At 38.3% G+C, this 16952-nt stretch overlaps 1 protein-coding gene across 3 annotated transcripts; it reads left to right on the top strand.

The window, feature by feature from the left end:
* The first annotated feature begins 10400 nt into the window (after positions 1–10400).
* LOC130746557 (beta-fructofuranosidase, cell wall isozyme) lies at positions 10401–16939 on the top strand. 3 transcript variants are annotated; one of them, XM_057599227.1, is made up of 7 exons: positions 10401–10640; positions 10786–10794; positions 12817–13688; positions 14855–15013; positions 15766–16001; positions 16123–16213; positions 16579–16939. In XM_057599227.1, the coding sequence occupies exons 1-7, from the start codon at positions 10463–10465 to the stop codon at positions 16756–16758; spliced, it is 1725 nt and encodes a 574-aa protein (XP_057455210.1). In that variant the 5' UTR covers positions 10401–10462; the 3' UTR covers positions 16759–16939. The 3 variants fall into 3 exon arrangements, with proteins under 3 accessions (XP_057455210.1, XP_057455211.1, XP_057455212.1); XM_057599228.1 differs by lacking the exon at positions 10786–10794; XM_057599229.1 differs by lacking the exons at positions 10401–10640; positions 10786–10794 and adding an exon at positions 12249–12327.
* Positions 16940–16952: the final 13 nt, after the last annotated feature.

Here is a 16952-nt window from a genome sequence, read left to right as displayed (position 1 = left end):
TTCCAAGGCAGATACCTTTTCTTTTCTAACCTCCATGAATTTTCTAATTGATTCAGAGGTATTGGAGGGAGGAGAGTCAATAACATTGATTGGGAAGGATACAGGTGTGAAGGCTGTTGAAGAGTCTGTATCCGTGGTTCTGGCAGCAGGACGTGCTGATGCTCTGGGAGCAGAGTGATCAGACGTTCTGGGTTGTGGTTCTGTTTGGTTGGGCTCAGGTTGGTCTTGGACGATTGGTTCAGAAGATAATGGGTCGTATGGAATGGTAAGGAGAGAGGTTGGATCTTCTGACCTAGAGGTTGGGTTCTGAAGCAAATTCCAGAGAGGTGCTTCAGTAGGAGAAGGTTGAAAGAAGGAAGATCTTGGGGAATGTGGTGGAGAGGTGGTTTGTTCGGCTGGCTGGGATTCAGGAATAGGAGTGAGGGGATTTGAAGAGTGTTGAAGCAGAGCAGAAATAGGAAGTGCATCAAATAAATTCAAATCATCATCAGAAGCAAGTGCAGGCTTACTTGAATGTGCTGATGATCGAGTCACTCTGGCAGGAGGTTCAGTCCTTCTGACCACTGCAGCAGCTGGTTCCACCCGAGTAGGCTTCACCACGATTCTGACCTTCTTCTGCTTCTTCTTTGGAGGACCATCCTCACTATCACTATCATCACCATCATCAGGCTTTCTCTTTGTCTTCTTGACCAGAGGGACATCAGATTCTTCAGAGGATTCTTCCAGAATCATCTTCCTCTGAGCTTTCTTCTTGGGAGGAGAAGGAAACTCTGGAGCTGGCGGTAGTCTGCTGACGAAATCATCAAGGTCAATTTCGAAACCTTGAGCCTTGAGGTCTTCAACATAGCATCTGATGGCGTCAGGATTGTCCGCTTGAGTCCACAGTGGGTAGTCATTCAGAGGCATCCTTCTTCCTCTGATCTCAGAAGATGTGTCTTCATGAGCAGGAGCAATCTTCTTCTGGATTAAGCCCATCTTCTTCAAGGAGTTTGCAGTGAAGACATCACTGACAATTGTGCTCAAATCCTCTGTGCAACCAGCATCGATCAAATCTTGCACCAAGTGGCTTTCAATGAGAAAGTCTGAGAGCAGCCTCCCAAAAGGGATGTATTTGATTGCAGACTTGATGGAGGCGGTGGTGCGAGACTTCCGGATGCATTCCTTTAAGTAGGAGAACAGGAAGTAGGGAAGGCAGATCTTCTCCTTGTCTTGAATGAAGAACAGCATCGCCTTCTGGTTGAAGTTGATGTAATCTGGGGAACTGCCCTTCGGTCTCTGATTGATGCAGTTGAGCAGGATCTTGTGCCAGATTCTGAGTTTGGGGTGAAGATCCATCACCTTGTAACTTGTCTTGCCCGGTTTGAAGGTGGTGTACAGAGCCTGGTTGACTATGTCCTTGGTGCTGGGTTTCAGCTTCGATTCCGTCAGTTGGAAACGATACCCATAAGCAGTATCTGCACCTAGCAGATTCACGAATGACTTCTCAGTGATAATGATCTTCCTGCCAAGAATGTGAGAGACCACCTGAGTGTCATCGCAGTCTGCGTGCTTCCAGAATTCCTTTACCAATTTCTCATACACCGGTCCTCGAAGTCGATTGAAATAGTTTCCCCAACCTTGAGCTTGAACTTCAGGACGAAGATCATACCCATTTGCAGCCAAGTTATCGAGGTTGAATCTCCATTCTGCCAGGACTTGGAGTTCCTCAGGAGCAAATACGCAGTGAACGGCACAACCCCGTTCTGCAATTGGAACAATCTGCTCTTGAACTTGAACTTGTTCTTGTGCCGGGTTCTCAGAGCCCCTTTGACCCGTTGCCAAACCAACTTCCATGTGAGGGAACTGAGGTGCATCTGCAGTAGATCTTCTGGTTTGTCTCACCATTTTGAAGAGGTTGAAGGTTTGAGGTAGAAGATGAAGTTTGAAGGATGAAGAGAGATCGAGAGAGAAATCAAGAAAGAGGCGGTTTTGAAAAGCAGAGAGTGCGAGAGTGAACGAGTTGAAAAGCAGAAATTCTGACACACGTGTTGTTGTCTCAGCTTCAGAGTCAGTACCAGTGGGCACACACACTCTGATTGAGTTACCTTCTGGACTAGACATCTTCTGATCAAGAAGTATCATAGTCAGAGGTTCTGATCCATCTTCACTCTGGACAAAAGTCCATGTTTAGATTTTTCAGAATAAAATTAAATCTATCCTCTGCTAAGGGCTTTGTAAAGATATCTGCCCATTGATGGTCAGTATCAACAAACTTCAGAAGAAGTACGCCCTTCTGCACATAATCTCTAATGAAGTGATACTTTACCTCAATGTGCTTTGCCCTTGAATGCAAGATAGGATTCTTGCTCAACGAGATTGCAGCAGTGTTATCACAATAAATTGGGATATTGCTCTCAAGGATCTGATAATCCTCCAGCTGATGTTTCATCCAGAGCATCTGAGTGCTGCATATTGCTGCTGAGATATATTCTGCCTCTGCAGTTGATAGTGCAATGGTTGATTGCCTCTTGCTTGCCCATGAGACTAGATTGCTTCCCAGAAATTGACAATTTCCAGAAGTACTTTTTCTCTCTGTTCTATCTCCAGCATAATCAGCATCACAATAACCTGAAAGCTTATACTCTGATGTTTTCTTATACATCAAGCCAAGGTTAGTGGTGCCTTTCAGATACCTTAGGATCCTCTTAACAGCAGTTAAGTGGGTTTCCCTTGGATCTGATTGGAAACGAGCACATAAGTGAACACTAAATAATATGTCTGGCCTAGATGCAGTTAAGTATAGAAGTGAACCTATCATTCCACGATAGAGCTTCTGACATACTTTACCACTTTTATCTTCTTTCTCCAAAATGCATGTAGGATGCATTGGAGTCTTGGCCACTGTAGATTCCAGCATATTGAACTTCTTCAGAAGTTCTTTAGTGTACTTGCTCTGATGGATATATGTTCCTTCTGGTGTTTGATCAACTTGTATTCCCAGAAAGTACTTTAATTCTCCCATCATACTTATCTCAAATTCAGCCTGCATCATCTCAGAAAATTCTTTGCATAGAGATTGATTAGCAGAACCAAATATAATATCATCAACATAAATTTGCACAATTAAGATATCATCTTTATAAGTCTTGCAAAAAAGAGTTGTATCTACTTTACCCCTTACAAACTCATTCTCCAGAAGGAATGAGCTAAGTCTCTCATACCATGCTCTGGGAGCTTGCTTCAGACCGTAGAGTGATTTCTTCAATTTGAACACATGGTCTGGTTTCTTTTCATCTTCAAAACCTGGGGGTTGATGAACATAGACTTCCTCTGAGATATAACCATTTAGGAAGGCACTCTTTACGTCCATCTGATGTAGAACTATGTTGTGATTTACTGAGAAGGAGATCAACAGTCTAATTGCCTCCAGTCTTGCTACCGGAGCAAATGTTTCAGTGTAGTCTATTCCTTCCTGCTGGCTGTAGCCTTGAGCAACTAGCCTTGCCTTGTTTCTGACTACTTCTCCTTTCTCATTTAGCTTGTTTCTGAATACCCAGTTCGTTCCAATAACATGGACACTCTCAGGCTTCTTCACTAAGCTCCAAACATCGTTCTTGGAAAATTGATTCAGTTCTTCTTCCATGGCCAGAATCCAATCCTTGTCCTGAAGAGCTTCATCTATGGACTTGGGTTCAATTAAGGACACCAATCCTTTCAGACTCAGCAAGGTCTCTTCAGAGGGTCTGAAGGCAGATCTGGTTCTGACTGGTTCATCTTTGTTGCCCAGAATCAATTCCTTAGGGTGAGCTGCAGTGATTCTGCTCTTCTTCAGAGTTTGTGAGTTAGAGGGACTAGCTTCTTCCTCTGGTTCATCTTCCTCTGGCTCAACTTCCTCTGGAGCTTTGCCTTTGTCAGAAACATTAATGCTTAAATCTGCAAACTTTTCAACTAGCTTTGACTGGTCAGAGTCAAGCTTATCATCAAATCTAACATGAATAGATTCTTCAATAGTCTTAGCATCAGTATTATAAAATCTAAAACCTTTAGATCTATCAGAATAACCAAGTAATAGACACTTAGAAGACTTAGCATCAAATTTATGCAATCTATCCTTAGTATTGAGAACATAACAAACACAGCCAAAAGGATGAAAATAAGAAATGTTGGGTTTTATGTTCTTCCACAATTCATAAGGAGTCTTATTCAGAATTGGTCTCACAGAGATTCTGTTCTGAATGTAACATGCTGTATTTACTGCCTCTGCCCAAAAGTGCTTAGCCATGCCAGTTTCTTGGAGCATGGTTCTAGCCATCTCCTGAAGAGTTCTGTTCTTCCTCTCAACAACACCATTTTGTTGAGGAGTTCTGGGACAAGAGAAATCATGTGCAATTCCATAGGAATCAAACAGACTCTCAAACTTGTCATTCTCAAACTCTCCACCATGGTCACTTCTGACACGCACAATCCTACAAGCCTTCTCGTTTTGCACTTGAGCAATGAAGGTAGAGAACACAGCATGAGACTCATCCTTGCGGGTTAGAAACTTTACCCATGTCCAGCGGCTATAGTCATCAACGATAACCATCCCATATCTCTTGCCACCTATAGACTCAGTTTTCACTGGTCCAAACAGGTCGATATGCAGAAGTTCTAACGGCCTTGAGGTTGAGACAACATTCTTTGCCTTGAAAGGGACTTTTGTGAATTTGCCTTTCTGACATGCTTCACAAAGAGCGTCTGAAGCGAACTTCAGATTGGGTAAGCCCCTGACAAGGTTTAGCTTGCTCAGCTGAGAAATCTTTCTCATACTGGCATGCCCTAACCGTCTATGCCATACCCACTGCTCTTCATTAACAGACAGAAGGCACTTCACATTCTGAGCCTCCAACTCAGATAATCTGATCTTATAAATGTTGTTCTTCCTCTTGCTGTTAAACAGAACAGAGCCATCGATCTGACTTACAGCCCTGCAGGACTTTTGATTGAATATAACATCATAACCCTTGTCAGCTAATTGACTTATAGACAATAAGTTATGTGTTAAGCCGTCTACCAATAAAACATTATCAATGCATGGACTACTATCTACACAAATAGTACCAGTACCAACAATTTTACCCTTTTCATTTCCTCCGAAGCCAACTTCGCCTCCAGGCTTAAGTTTCAGCTCTCGGAACATACGCTTTTCTCCCGTCATGTGACGCGAGCATCCACTGTCCAGATACCATGATTGGTGTTTCAGTGGAGCTATCAAGGATATCTGCAACATAGATAATCTTGTCCTTAGGTACCCACTTTCTGGGTCCTCTTTTGTTAGTTACCCCAGAGGTTCTGATCACCTTGGGTGTCTCAACATAATATTTTAAAGGAATATTTGCATGATATTTAGTCATAGAGAAAGATCCCTTTTTAAGAGGGTTTTTAGCAATTTTAGCAGGTACAGGATCAGGCAATATGGTACCAGAGGGAACAAAGCATTCATACAAGGATTTAGCTTTAGACACAGAAGGCTCATTTCTAATTGGTTTAGAATAGCCAATGCCATGCATTCCATTTCTGCTTACGCCATAGATCATTGAAGCCATTAAGCTTCTATCCACGCTTTTAGCTAGGAATCTTTGAAAAGACTTTTCATACTTAGATTCATTTCTACAATCAGAGGCATCACAGGCAACAATTTCTTCTAACTTAGCAATCTGGTTCTTAAGCACAGAGTTAGAATTTACCAAAGCATGATTTTCATTTTTCAAATCAGAAATAATTTTCTCATGTTCAGAAGGAGTCTTAGAGACAGCAGATAAGTTCTTTTTCAACTTTTTATGCTTAGACAATAAAGAGTTATACTTATCCATGATATCAGACAAAGCATGTTTCAGTTCAGAGGTAGAGAAGGAAGCGAATACCTCATTTTCATCGTCTGAGTTAGGATCTCCTTCTGATTCTGAGTCAGAGTCAACAGCTTCCTTTGACTCTGCTCCTTTGTCTTTGACAATGGCCATGAGTCCTTGGACTTCACCATCAGAGTCAACATCCTCTGACTCTGATTCATCGAATGTCACCATCAGACTCTTCTTGGTCTTGAAGTGCTTCTTTGGCTTCTTGTCTTTCTTCAACTTTGGACAATCACTTTTGTAGTGCCCAGATTCTTTGCACTCAAAACATGTGACTTCCTTGATTGAAGACTTCTTCTGGCCTGAGGACTCATACTTTCCTTTTGCCTTTCCAGAGCCTTTGAACTTGCTCTGCCTGTGCTTCCAGATGCGGTTGAGTCTCTTGGAGATCAGAGTCAGCTCATCTTCATCAGAATCTTCTGATGCTTCTTCAGATTCTTCTTCTTCAGCTTGAAGAGCCTTTGACTTCTCAACCTTAGCCTTTTCAGATTTGGATTTCAAGGCTATGGACTTTTTCCTCAGATCTTGCATCTCTGAGCGTTTCAGCTCATGGCATTTCAAAATGCTGATGAGTTCTTCTAAACTCATATTCTCAACGTCTCTAGTGAGCTCTATTGAAGTCACCAAAGGCATCCAACTTTCAGGAAGACACCTGATGACCCTTATGACATGATCTTTTGTTGTGTAGCTCTTGTTGAGAGGTCGTATGCCAGCTACAAGTAATTGAAATCTGGAGAACATTTCTTCAATGGACTCATTTGGCTCCATGATGAAGGATTCATACTTTTGGATCAAAGACAATGCCTTTGATTCTTTGACTTTCTTGTTTCCTTCATGAGACATCTTCAGAGAATCAAAAATGCCTTTAGCAAACTCACGATCTGTAATCTTCTGGTACTCTTCATAGGAAATAGCACTTAGAAGAATTGCTCTTGCTTTGTGATGTTGTGAGTACAGCTTCTTTTGATCTGCAGTCATCTCTGACCTTGGGATCTTCTTGCCATCTGCATCAACTGGACGCTCATAGCCATCCACAATAATATCCCAGAGATCTGCATCGAAACCCAGAAAGAAACTTTCCAGTCTATCTTTCCAATATTCGAACCTTTGACCATCGAACATAGGAGGCTTTGCGTTGTAACCATCTCTTTGAGTTTCACTGGTGGTGGCAGCCATTGTTTTTCACACCGGCCCGGATCACTGAACACTGTTAGGTGTGGTAATCAGAACTTGCGCTCTGATACCAATTGAAGGTATGAAAAACGGTAGAAAGGGGGGGTTTGAATAACGTTTTCAGAACAAAACTTCCACCTTAAAGATTTTGACAAATCTTTCGAGAACTTAAGTGCTAAAGATAAGAGATAGAAAAGCACACAAGGATTTTATCCTGGTTCACTTGATAAATCACTCAAGCTACTCCAGTCCACCCGTTAAGGTGATTTCTTCCTTCTTAGAATGAAGGCAATCCACTAATCAGGTAAGAGTTACAACTGCACTTGAAACCTACAAGTGACTAACAATTACACTGACTTAGCTCACACTAAGATTCACTCTCTTAGTCTTCTCTAGGATGCGATCAACCTTGATCTCCTAAAGGCAAACTATACAACTGTATATGAAGTTCTTGTTTACAAAGAAAGTGCTTCTAAAAAGCTGATAGTAAACACAATTTATTTCAAGATGAAAGAAGGCTTAGAATATTTTGAATATGTCTTGCGCGTATGTATTTCTTCTTAGTTTCTTAGCCGCTTCTTTCAATCTTCAGCCTCTATATATACTCCAAGGATTAGGGTTGAGCGTTGCATGGGAAATGCTACCGTTGGAGGGCAGTTCTGGAAAATTCAGCTTCTGCTGTGGCTGAGAACGTTAGGTAGGTCGTCAGGAAGGTACACTTGCTTTTGTACTTGGATAGCGACTTGACCTTTTAACCTAGGAGACTTCTGATCAGGGGAATACTTCATATTGGAACTTGTGAAGCCGGTTGATCAGAGTCAGAGGGAAAGCACAGATCCTCTGACCATTGTATCTTCTGATTCTGAACTCAGAGGGAAGAACATGACCTTCAGAGTTTCTTGCTTCTGGACTTCAGAGTTTCCACTATTCAGCTTCTGGATCTTCAGAGTCTTCTACACCATCAGAACATCTGAACCTTCAGTGTTTACCTTCAGTGTTTCTTGGTTATCAGAACTTCTGGATCTTCAGAGCTTCTAGCGACTGAGTCCACATCAGAGTTTGTATAGCTTCAGAACTTCTGAAGCTTTTCCACTGTTCATACTGAACATGGTGAATACGAAAGCGTTGCTTGGGTTACCCTTTATACACAGTGCTTCTGATTTGTGTGAGATTGAGTTGAGGTCAGAGCCTGTAAATAGCACACTCAGAAAAACACGTTAGAGTACCACAATTGTTCATATCAAAAGGTTAACTTGTAATCATCAAAACATAGAGTTGTACTACTAGATCAAAACTTGATCTTACAGGTGAAACCACCACGCCACACATATTGGTTAGGTTTTATTTATTTTACTACATCATACAAAATTAAGGCTTTGTTTTCTACAATAAAGTAAGTTTTATAGATAAATTTAAAATAAAATGAAATTGTAAATGAATCTCGCGCATATAGTTATTTTTTGTTACAAGAGGAAAATTCTCGCGCATATAGTTTAACAGAATAAAATTAATAAAATTGGCACATAAAGATCATATAAATTTAAATTTATAAAATAGGTAATTTTATAAAAAAGCACTCAACAAACTTTTTATTTAACAGAAAATGTACCATAGTTTTCTGAAAAACACCCCACCACAAGTTTCCAAAAGTTCGAATATAATCCAGAAAATAAGTGTATGTGCATTCAGTCTAGTCCAATTAAATTGGACCAACGTGTGAATAAGATAAAAGCCCAATCTAATTTTTATTGGAATTATGAAGCCTTTTCATAGTTGAACAAAAATAGCACATTTTTAAAATATGTGAGCTAATTAAATAGGTAGTCGCACTTTAGATAGTTACAAATAATAAAAAAATGTTCTAACAAATCAATCAATTAAAATTCACTCATGAACAATGGACAAACTTGAAGTGAAGTCACGAAAAATCTCTGTTCTTTTGGCTATGGTAGTCACGAGAAACTTACAGACTTGGTATAAATGGATATACATCAAGTGAACTAAGTGGAAGTTCATAGTTAGTTGAAACAAAAAGTTGAGATAATACTATTACAGATAAACACAACATGTGCTGAGTTGGATACTACCCGATTTCACCACAATTTTCATCAAGAAGACTTCGTTTGGTTGGAGGGAAGGAAAAAGAAAGGGAAAGAAAACACGGAAATCGAGAAGTGAACTTGGATTAAACCTTAGTCCAAATCCCCTTATCGATTTTCGTGTCTTCTTTCCCTTTCTTTTCCCCTCCCTCCAACCAAACATAGCAGAAATGTCTAAAAGTAACTACGCAGAAGCACTTTTGTTCAAAAGGAAAACAGGGCACTTTTTTACTAAAAGCTCTCATTTGCATTCATACCTGCATTAATTCTATTATGGGCAGCTACTGGATAAGTCATTATATCCAATTTAGTTCTTTTCCTTATGCTTGATCCACAACTGTACACGTATACTGGTCCCCTTTCTCGGCTTTTTTTCTTCACATTGGAATTTGAATTAACCAATGACCATGCAATATTGAATAATAGCCTTACATATTCACGAGCGCGAGTTCAAATATAAATCCACAGATATATACTGTAGTAGTTTAGGTTGATTAATCTATCGAACGGGTGTTAATTAAACAAGCTCAATTTAATTTCACAAGGTAGCGTGCAACCATGTCATGTGGCATTGACTTTTATTTTAGATAAGGTAACTTAAACAACTTTTATCACAATTCATAGTTTCATCACAATGAGTTTGATATACTTTTATTTTATCTTGAAATACATGCTAATCAATTTATATTGGTGTTAATTGATGATATCCAAACAGTTTTTTATGGGAAAAACGCTACTCATTAGTATAAAAAATGATTATTTCAAAAAGTATAAAAAAATGATTAATATTGTATGAGGTAAGAATAGTGAAGTGTTTTCCCCTACTTACTCTCCGTGTCTATAGGGGCAGCCTGGCTGATACCATTAATTCGATATAGTTTACGACTGACGGAAAAAAAGACTATAGTTTACGTACTTCTGATTCTGACATCAAATATTAATATTATTACCAACAGCAACAAGGGATAAGTGTATTTTTGATTTGTTTCTTAAGCTTCTAGTTCAAAATTTGATCATTAGTGATGTGTATAAAAAATAATTTGTTGGAAAAAATATACTTACTTAATGTAATTTTTAAGTCTCGAAAGAATTAGTCTTATAACTGTTATAACTGTTAATTGTGAAATGTTGGAAAAAAAATATTAATATTATTAAAACTTTGACTAAAGCTTCATACTTTCGTGGTTGCTTCTCTCACATGATCTTTGAATTTTCACTCCATTAATGCTCTATATCCATTGAAAAGTTTCTCAGTACTCTCTATAAATAGAATAGGGTAGCAGAGCACCCTTCTTCCCTCCACATTCCTACATAACCACCATGACTACCTCTACTATCTGTCTCTTGGCTCTACTCTGTATCATTTATTCTACTGGTGTTCTTCCTGTTGAAGCTACCCACCATGTTGACAGAAATCTTCAGAGCCTAACTTCTGACTCCTCCAATCAACCTTATAGAACTGCTTACCACTTTCAACCTCCCAAGAATTGGATAAATGGTAATAACATATGTTTCTTTGGTCTCCTACCCTTTCTTCCTATGATTCCTTTTTTATATTTCTGACAGATTCTTCTTTTGCTTCTTGTTTTTGTCATTTGACATGTTATGCTGAAATGGACATGTTGGTGAACATTGACTTTCAGATCCTAATGGTTAGTAATCCAGTTCTCTTATCATCACCATCAATACACTTTTTATTGTTTGTATTTGCAATTTCTCTTAACATATGAGGACGAGGTTCAACCCAACAATAAACTTAACTTATTTTCATCATGTGATTTTGGGGTCACAAGTTTGAGTTGTATACTGGCTTTTTGTAAAACATAAAATAAGACTGTCTAAATTTAAAATTTGTTAGGCCTCTTAAATCCCAAAACTCAGGACATAGCATCAAATTTTCCATTTTCCTTCTACATATCCATCATAGAAATATGACCACGATTCCTGTTCTCGTGACTACTTTCAGAAAAATAGCAAAATGATTTCAGAATTCCATATAAGGCACACCAGCTCAAAGTTTTTTTCTTATTTTTCTATTGGTAACGAGGTTCATGCCTGTTAGCTTTCAACCAACTTGGTCCTTATCAATGCACATTTATAATCATTTATTCTCTATCGTAGGGCTAGAGTGAAAGAAATTGATCATCTATATTTGATTACGTTGTTTCTCTTCTCTTATTGGCTAATCAAATAACTTCATCATTTCGTTGAAAAAATGACATTATAATAAAGGTGCCCACTAGGGTGGACCTTTTATATTTTGGTCCACCCATGCACCATGATTCATAACCATTGGATCTTAGCATTTTGGAATATTTTTTAATTGGATGGTCAAGATTTAATTGATGAAAAAAGGGTAAAAATGTCAAACCCTTCTTCCCCACCCCTTCCCCTTCTTGCTGGAACTTAACCACTGTCCATTGCAGACGCAGTTCGAACTTCTACCTCCATTTCTCAACTTCATTTCCCAACACCTCAAGTTGCAGTGCAGAAGTTCTTCAAGTTCTCTTCATAATTTTCCATTTTTCCTGAGCATAAATCAAGCAGATCTTACAACACAAGTTCTTCAACTTCTCTTCATAATTTTCCACTTTTATGGGCATAAATCAAGCAGGTCCTACAACACATTCACATAAACATAGAAATATTCAAAAATCGTGCAATAAGATGGAATTAGATTGAAAAAAACCAATTTACATCCAAGTACTCCAGACAGGCGTATTTACTCACAAGAATGTCAATGCCCGTCACTGTGACCTTCAAAATATTCAAACTCAAACCAGGCTCCCCACTGCCTATATTCTGAAAAGCAGCATCGTCCACCATGCCTCAAGATCCACAGATCTGGTTCGTTTCACTATGTTCACACCGATTTGGGTTCGATTCACCCTTTCAGATCTGGGTTCGATTCACTCTGTTCACACCGATCTAGACTCACACTCGCTGCGCCGCCGATCTAGCACAGTGCCGCGTCGCGTTACCCCGCCGGCCGCCACCGTGACGTCGTACAATCCACAGTGGCTCTTGGGGCTCTCGACATGTGCAAAAAGAAAGGGGTTTCAGGGAGATAAAGAAGGAAAGCCATGGTGCTGGTGATTTGTCAGAAGAATATGAAGAACGAATGCCATGGTCGTGGGGATTTTCCAGAAGAAGCGTGAAGAGGATTGAGAGACGGAGAGAAATGCGTGAGTGAGGAGAGAGAGTTTCATTTTAGGAATTAATTTTTTTAAATATTTTCCTTTTTACAAATTACTAATATAACCATGGTGCATGGGTGGACCAAAATATAAAAGGTCCACTCTAGTGGGCACCTATAATAAAAATAGTCATTTATTACAGAAGAAAATCTTTCAGAGCAGAAATATTGTTTATCAATAAAGTCTAGGCTAACACTATTAGTAGATAATTAGATCTGTTTTTAGTTTAATTTCGTTCTTTATGTATGAAAAATAATTTGAAGATGTCTATGTAATCTCTGAACCTTAAAGGAATTAGTCTCATTTCTAACCGCTGTGAAAACATCTTAGAATTTTTTTTTTTATCAAAATATAAAAAGGAAATCTGGATCTGGTAAGATGTTAACGAATTCAAAAGTTGATGCGTGTCCTTTTCTACCTCTTTACATATTTTTCCTGGAAAAAAAAATGTCCTTATATATTTGACTTATTTTGTAGGACCATTGGCATACAAGGGACTCTATCACCTGTTCTATCAATACAATCCTAAAGGAGCAGTGTGGGGAAACATCGTATGGGCCCACTCCGTATCAACGGATCTCGTGAACTGGACCCCACTAGACCCCGCCATCTTCCCATCTCAACCGTCCGATATTAACGGCTGTTGGTCAGGGTCAACCACAATCCTACCCGGGGGCAAACCCGCCATTTTATACACTGGCATTGACCCAATGAACCAACAAGTCCAAAACCTGGCCCACCCCAAAAACCTGTCTGATCCATTTCTTAGGGAATGGGTTAAGTCACCAAAAAATCCTCTAATGGCACCAACAATTGCTAACAAGATCAATGCAAGTTCATTCAGAGACCCTACAACTGCTTGGTTAGGCAAAGATGGACATTGGAGACTGCTTGTTGGGAGCAAAAAGAACACTAGGGGGATGGCAATTTTGTATAGGAGCAAAGATTTTGTTAATTGGGTTCGAGCCAAACATCCGTTACATTCCGAAAAAGGAACCGGAATGTGGGAGTGTCCTGATTTTTTTCCGGTTTTGCGTGTCGGCCCGCTAGGTATTGACACGTCTGTGGACGGTGTTCAAGTCAGGCACGTGCTCAAGGTTAGCTTGGATGATAAGAAACATGATTACTACGTGATTGGGAGTTATGATGCTGAGAAGGATAATTTTGTCCCGGATAATAATAAAGGGTTTGAGGGTGATGTTGGGACGGTTTTGAGATATGATTATGGGAAATACTATGCGTCCAAAACTTTCTTTGATGATGAGAAGAATAGGAGGGTTTTGCTTGGTTGGGTCAATGAGTCATCTAGTGTTGCTGATGATATCAAGAAAGGGTGGTCTGGAATCCATGTGAGTTGTTGTTTTGGTTGCTATTTTTTTAATTTGTTGATGTCGGTTTGTTTATTTTTTAAAAATCAAGATGAGAGTTGAATCAAATTTAAAAAGACTTGAAACTTGAATTGATAATTGGGAAATGGTTTAATATATACTCCGTAGTAACATGAGCCAGCTAGTTAGACAATGACGAGAGAATTGGCCAATTTACATATTTAAGTTCCACAATGGTGTCTTATTGTCTGTCCTTCCAATTAAAATTAACACATCATCACTAGTAATTTATCCCTGTTAAGTAACGTTGTTAACTTGAATATGGTGTATCCGTCTAAACTTGGTCCCTGTTCTCCCACACAAAACAGTCCCTGTTAAGTAACGTTGTTACAGTGCGGCCATGGCTTAGGAACAACAACAAACATGGAATCTTGACTGATTGTTGATTATGGATCTCTGCAGTGGCAAATAGGAGTGGGGTTTCAATGGTTTAAAAGGGAAAATCTTTGATCTGCGTTTTTTAGAAGAAGAAAAAAAAGGAATCAAAACAATAACCCCAACCCTAACCAATTTCAACATGCTTCCCAGAAATTGTATCTCTTGAACAAGAATCGCAGCCCCAAGCTCAGAAATCATATCTCTTGAAATCATGTCTCTATCATCCTTTTTTATATTGGGGTTTGATACATTTTAATTTAGCTAGACATTGGAAACGTTGGAAAGAAAAATAAATGGAACTCAAGGAGAAATTGCAGGAAGCATGGTGCTGCTGCAGGAGGGTCAACGAGAGGAGAAAGAAGAAAAAACATAAAACGTCTGTTAAATAAAAATGAAATCTGAGGTGTAAATTTTAAATGATATGTCATGTTTTTATTGGAAGGACAGGGTTGGAGACAGGGATGTGAGACAGAAGATCTTCACTCCTTCTAATCAGGAATAATACTTAAGTCTTAAAATATGTAAATACTAAATAGTGTGCAGACACTTTCAAACATTTCATTTTTTCTTAATTTCTCTTCCTTATCACATTAATTAGGTGACATAAATAATGTCTTTATCTTCTTTTCATTTTTCACTCTGTGTATCTGTTGAGACGTTGAGTATATACGATTTAAATGTCCCAAGAATTATTTTCCGGGTGCTAGTAGCAGGGTAAAATTTGACAAAAAATGCACGTGTATTTGCAGACAATTCCAAGAGCTATCTGGCTGCATAAGTCTGGTAAACAGTTGATACAGTGGCCTGTGGTGGAAATTGAAAAGCTACGTGCAAACCCTATCAACTGGCCCACCAAAGTGCTCAAGGGAGGTGACCTACTTCAAATTAATGGTGTAACAGCAGCACAGGTGAGTTTTGCTTGAGTATAGTTTCACTTTAATAAATTAATAATAGTAGTATGTTTGGATTAGTTTTTTTTTTTCATAATCAATTTAGGCATTTATAAACTACTTATAGAAGTTTCTCATAAGAACTTGTTAAATAATGCACTAATACAACATAGTTCACATTTGGAAATTCTTTTATAATTAATTTTGAACTCAGAATCAATTCTGGAGAAGCTTGTAGTTTTAGGCTCCATAATTGATTCCATTGTGAGTGAAGTTGATCCAATTATCCAAATATGTTATAACTTTTATATATATATATATATATATATATATATATATATGTGTGTGTGTGTGTGTGTGTGTGTGTGTGCCCGTGCGTGTGTGCGTGTACGTGTGAGAGAGATCTGCTAAGTTCTTGCATTTATATTTGTGCACAACTTCAACTTGAATCCAGCTTTAAGTTCAATTATAATAGAAAGTTCAATTTGAGGTTACTTGACCGATACACATGCAACAAAATAATACTACCAAGGTCATTTAAATACCATTATTTACTTAATGTTGATAGAGTTTGCTGCTTTAATAAAATATTTATAGTTTCTATGGTTATCATATTCTGTATCCAAATCCACTTAATCATCCTCCAATTATTAATCATCTTTAATAAAGGGTAAATTGAGATATAGCATAGATGAAGTGTCCCTTATAATAAAATGGGTATGGTTATTTTTCACATTGATTAGAATAGACTAATCATTTGTCCTTTGCAGGCTGATGTTGAAATTTCATTTGAAGTAAAAGAGTTTGGAAAGGCTGAAGTTTTGGAGTCTTGGAAGGACCCACAAATTCTGTGTAGCCGAAAGGGTTCAGCCGTTAGAAGTGGACTGGGACCTTTTGGTCTGCTAGTTTTTGCTTCAAAGGGATTGCAAGAGTATACGGCAGTTTTCTTCAGAATATTTAGATACCATCACAAAAATTTGGTGCTCATGTGCAGTGACCAAAGCAGGTTTGTCCCTAGCCCTCAAACTTTGCTTCTTTTTATTTCATCAATTCATCTTTTCTCCAATCCTTTGTTCAAAATCTTATATATATATATATATATGATAAAAGAAATGCACCTTTAACAGGTCTTCCCTGAATAAAGAAAATGATAGGACCACTTATGGAACTTTTGTTGATGTGAACATTATTTATGAGAAGCTGTCATTGAGAGCCTTGGTAAGTTCCAATTGATGAAAGAACTTCCTTATCGTTGTATAATTTTATTTGAAAATTACAGTTTTTGGGATATTTTTTTTTTATTTACCAATCTAGTATAAATCATCATTGTCACTGTCAGTGACGATTTTTTATTTTTTTAAAGAATCGCCAATAGCATTGGCGTTTTACTTTTTTTTTTCATTTTTGCCTTTTACTACTTGAGTACAAAAGCCCTTCCTTATTTTACTACTTGAGGAAAATACCCAAAAGCTGTAATTTCTAAACAAAATTATACTACTTGAGTACAAAAGCCCTTCCTTATTTTCAATTCATCATTTTTTTCTTTTTGCCTTTTTAATGCAAAGAGTTTCTTCTTTTCACAGATTGATCACTCTGTTGTGGAGAGTTTTGGAGGAGAAGGAAAGGCTTGCATCACAGCCAGAGTTTATCCCACATTGGCCATAAATGATAAAGCACAAATTTACGCTTTTAACAATGGAACTGCTGATGTCAAGATCGCGAGATTGAGCGCTTGGAGCATGAAGAAAGCTCAAATAAGCTAAGCTGAAAAAAAGGAGATCCAATCCTGGAATCAGAACAGTGCTAGTTCATCATGAGAGTTTTTTAGGGACTTCGATTAAAGGCTCGAAATAGCATTACTGTAACACTAAATAATATCATACGATATATGATCAAAGTTGAAAAAACTTAAATTCAAGTTATTTAATGTGAATTTGTCTGTAACTCTGTCCTCAAT

This window comes from Lotus japonicus, chromosome 3 (genome assembly GCF_012489685.1).
Source record: "Lotus japonicus ecotype B-129 chromosome 3, LjGifu_v1.2".
Classification (NCBI taxonomy): domain Eukaryota; kingdom Viridiplantae; phylum Streptophyta; class Magnoliopsida; order Fabales; family Fabaceae; genus Lotus; species Lotus japonicus.
The sequence above is the reverse complement of the archived record's forward strand: the minus strand, read 5'-3'. Positions and strand labels throughout refer to the sequence as shown.